Source organism: Oppia nitens, unplaced genomic scaffold (assembly GCF_028296485.1).
Source record: "Oppia nitens isolate AA-2021 unplaced genomic scaffold, nextdenovo-longstitch-racon4-pilon3 scaffold37_pilon_pilon_pilon, whole genome shotgun sequence".
Lineage (NCBI taxonomy): Eukaryota > Metazoa > Arthropoda > Arachnida > Sarcoptiformes > Oppiidae > Oppia > Oppia nitens.
This window is the reverse complement of record NW_026533218.1, coordinates 304,842-309,877: the sequence shown is the minus strand read 5'-3', so window position 1 is coordinate 309,877 and position 5,036 is coordinate 304,842. Positions and strand designations below refer to the sequence as shown.

General features: G+C 12.7%; 1 protein-coding gene across 1 annotated transcript; it reads right to left on the bottom strand.

Moving 5' to 3' along the window:
- Window positions 1-1,417: 1,417 nt before the first annotated feature.
- Window positions 1,418-4,719, bottom strand: LOC128957157 (sodium-dependent glucose transporter 1-like). The gene is made up of 4 exons (XM_054302880.1): window positions 4,629-4,719; window positions 3,553-3,737; window positions 2,990-3,137; window positions 1,418-1,437 (listed from the first exon to the last, which is right to left on the bottom strand). Exons 1-4 carry the CDS (start codon window positions 4,684-4,686, stop codon window positions 1,418-1,420), a joined length of 411 nt encoding a protein of 136 aa, XP_054158855.1. The 5' UTR covers window positions 4,687-4,719.
- Between the last annotated feature and the right edge of the window lie 317 nt (window positions 4,720-5,036).

The following is a 5,036-nucleotide window of genomic DNA, read 5'->3' as shown; positions in this document are numbered from 1 at the left end:
TAATATAATTTGTTTTAAATTATTTTATTAAGTTTATAAATTTAATAAACTTTTTAGTAATATTATAACAATAATATAATATGTTTTGCTATATTGCTAGTTATTAAATATTATATAATTATATAATATTAAATAATTACCTATGTTTTATTATACAGTTTTAAATAATTTTATTATGTAGTTATAGAAAACTTTATATATTTTAGTATATTTTTTTGTTTTTTCATTTTTTATCAAATGATTAATTATATGTTTTTAAATTTTTAAAAATTTTTATCATCAATATATATTAAAATTTTTATAATTAAAATTGTTATTATAATTAACTATATATAAATTAAAAATTAAATTAAAGTGTTTAGTCTAAATTTTTTTTTTGAAGATTAATATAATTATATATTAAATATTTGACTAATTTTGTTACAGTTTTTAAATTTAATAATAAAAAATTAATAATTATAAAGTTTTATCTAATAATCAAATATATTATAATTGTGTTTACATATAGTCTAACAATTAAAGTTATGACTGAATGAATTGTAAAATTAAATTTCGAAAATCTTTCAAAAAATTAAAACAATAGTAAATTATTTGATTATAAAAATAAATAAATACTAAAATAGTTAGTTTCCTTATAATTTTATTTATTAAAATAGAAAATTAATATATATATTTTATGCCGATTATAATTTATAGTTATTATTAAAACTGTTAATCGATAAACTATAAAAATAATTACAATTATTATTTTTAATAACGATTTGTATTAAAATAACTAAAAAACTTATATAATCTAATTTATTTAATAATTTTTATAACATATTCAATATTGTTACAGTTTATTATATATTAATATTTAATTTTAATTATTTCAAATTAAAAATTAGTTAATCAAAAATTACTATTAATTTAATTAATAAAAAAAATATAGGTTATAAAATTATTTCAGTTAAGTTTGGTTATAGTTAGAGGTTATTAATATTTTTCTATGTGATTGAATTGATTAGTTAATTAAAATTAATTGACTACTATTACTAATAAATTAAATAATTTTTATAAAGATTAAATAATTGATAATTAATCAATAAATAAATAAATAACAAAATCTATTTATATATATAATTAAATCAAATCAATAAATTAATTATGAAACTGTAATATCAAAATAAAATATATAATAAATAATTTTTATATTAACTAAAAATAGCTAAATTCATGACTGTAGTTTTATTTATGTTAAAATCCAATATTTTTATAATATTTAATTTATTTATTAAAATAGAAAATTATTATATATATATATTATTTATGTATTAATAGTTATTATTTAACTAGTATTACTAAATAAATAAAAAAAACTGTATGTATACTTTTTATGTAATTAAAAAATTAATAATTTTAATATTTTTTTAAAATTTTAGATGTCTTTAACCGAATCTAAAGTTATTTACAATTATAATAAATTAATTAAATTATTTTATGTAAAATTAAACTAAAATTAATGTGCTTAGAATTATAATATTAAAAAAAAACAACTAAAATAATTATTATTTTTTATAAATAATACACAATAATTAAATATGAAAACAATTATTAATTTTGTCAAAATTAAAATACTTATTATTTATTAAATATTTGCATAATTTTGTTATAATTTAGAAAAATTATTTAAATAAATACATTAAGTTATTTTTGTTAATAACATAATTTATTTGTATTAACTTATGATATAAGTTTTTAATACTAATAATTAAATTTAATTGTTTAACTAATTTTTAAATAATTTTATAGTAATCTAATAACTGAGAGATTGCTAATCTAATAAAATTAGTTATTTATAATATATTGATGTTATAAATGAACAAATTATTTATAAATACAGTTTTTTTTATTTATAATTAAATTTTACAAATTTAATAAATTAAAAATTATTGTTACATATTTTATTTGAAATTTTTTTATATAAATAATAAATTGTTTTTGTTTATATTTATAAAATATTATATTAATGTTAATGTGATTATTATCATTAGATTAGACATTAGATTATTGTTGGTTTAATAAAATATATTTTAATTTAATTATTAATTAAATTAATATATATATAGTATAATAACAGTTATTGTTGTCATAAATAAATTTTAAAATAAATATTTAATATTTATTAATATAATAGTTGCTATCAATTCTTAAGTTTTATTTTGAAAAAAATAATTAAATATAAGTTAGTTTTAATTTATTAAAAATTGTACAGTTTAATATTTTAAAAAATAAATATTTAGTTTAATTTAATCAAAAATTAATTAAAATATATAAAAGTAAAATTATATATTAATAGATATTTAATCATTAAAATAATAAACTGTATAAATACTATATTATATCAGTAGTAAATATATAAAATAAATGTATTTACTTTAATTTTAAATTAGATTTATTTAATTTATCTAAATTATGATTAATTAATAATAGTTAATAACTAATACTAAAAAATAAATAAATTGAAACCTTATTGTAAATAATTATTTATTTATTTTTTTTTATAAATGAAAAGTGTTTAATAGTTTATCCAAAATATTTGTAAATAAATATGTTATAATATATTATTATTAATTAATATAATAATTATATAATTAAATATCATAATAATATTCAAATATTAAAAATATAAATATTTTTTTTGTGTATATAATTTAAATAACATAAATTTATATAACATATATAACATATTTATAAAATGGTGTAAATTATAAAATAAAAAATAATTAAAAAAATAATAATAATAAATAGTTTTAAATACTTTTTATAGTTTAAATTAATTATTAAATCTCATTAATGTGATTATTATCATTTGGACAAACATTATTGTTGTCTAATGTTTTAATAAAATTATGTGATGTTATTATCAATAGATATAGTATGACAACTAAAGTTGTCATTAAAATATTGTTATAGATTAGTAAAATCGGTATAATATCGATATAGTTGCCGATAATCAATGTGTTTGTTGTGGCCATCAAACCGCCGCCAAATGTAAACAGTGAACCCAATGTATTATTAATGCCAATGTATTGACCCAATAGGGTATAGACTGAGGGAAGGGTCGATGAAAACCCGCCACCGATTAGTGCACATGACTTATGACACCAAACAAAAAAAATAAATAAATAGTAAATTAAAATATTAAAAAATAGTAAATTAAAAAATACTAAATTAAAAAATACTAAATTAAAAAATTTTGTGCACATGACTTATGACACCAAAGATAATTAAAAAAAATTGTTAATTAAAATAAAATAAATATTTATCAAAATAATTATATATGTTATAATTGTTTTGTTGTTTTTATTTGAAAAAAAAATTAATTAAATATCAAATTAGAATTATTTTTGAAATTATTATTTTGTTTTGAAAAAATAATTACCATAACTATAATATTAAACTTATAATTATATATATATAGATTTTATGTTAATTATCTATCAAAATATAATTATATATGTCATAATTGTTTTGTTGTTTTTTTTTGTTAAAAAAACAAAAAATAATTACCAAAATAATAATTGTATGCGATTTGCCACCAAATATAATCAATAATATATTTCCCGAAAATATTAGTAGAAAATTAAATATAAGCATAATTTTCGGTTTCATTTTCAGGGAAAATATTATCGATAGTCCTCTGAATAGTGTGAATGAACCGCCAAATATAGCCATAATTGTTGCCGAATCCGGACCTATGGTTAGAAATTTTAATTAATTAGAAATTTTAATTAATTTTTTTAGAAAATAGTGTAAAAAATTTTATGCAAATATTTGTTTCCCCAATTTAGTCTATATCTAACTTAATTTATTTAGTAATTATAAATTAATTTAATTTAAGATAATTGTTACAGTTTTTTTATGTAAAAATTGTTATTTATAATAAAATATATTATTTTTGTTGTTGATTATATTTTATATACAATTATAAGTTTAATAATAGTTATGTTAATTATTTTTTTCAAAAAATAATAATTTCAAATAATAAGTTATTTAATTTTCTAATTTTATATTTAATTTATTTTTTTATATTTTTATAGTATTTATAATAAATACTAAAATATTTTAACTAAATGTTTAGAAAACTCTATGAAAAATAATAAATTAATAAAAATTATTGCTTGCATTATAATTAAATAAAAACAAATAAAAAAAAATATTGTCAAATAATTTTATCAAAACAAATTAAATTATAAATATAATTTTCAAAAAATAAAATATATATTTATAGTAATATATTTTATAATTGATTATAATTAAAATATTTTATTATTTTTCTACAACAAAAAAATTCTTCAATAAACAAAATATATTTAAAATAATTATTAATAGATAATAATTGTTTTTCAAGATAATAATAATTAAATAACTAATAACAAGGTCATAAACTACTAAATTATTTTTTTAAAAAATAAAATAAAAATTATCAATTATTATCAATTAAATTGTTTATAGATAACAAAATAGTTAAACTAATATTTCAAGCATAATATTTCAAACTTATTAATATATTAATTAATTAATAGTAAATTATTAATTAATTAATTATTAATATATATATATATATATATATATATAGTAATTACCAGTAATATGATGATTGATATAACGTGTAAATGTTGCCAACAATTGAAATGTTGTCATTTCTATACCAAAATATAGGCCAAGTATTAGAAAACCAATAATTATGAAAAATAATTGATATATTAGTGATTGATTTGAATTGATTAGTCTATTATTTTGTTGTTGACTTAATTTATTATTATTATTATTATTATTATTAAAATTATTATTTATATTATTATTATTATTAGTTTTAACTTCAATATAGCCATTATTATCATTAATATAATCATTATTATTATCATTATCATCACTAATATTATTAATATTTAATGTATTATCATTAATTATATGATAGGTAACAACATTATTACTATTATTTTTATTAAGATTATTAATAATAATTTTTTCATTATTATTATTATTATTAT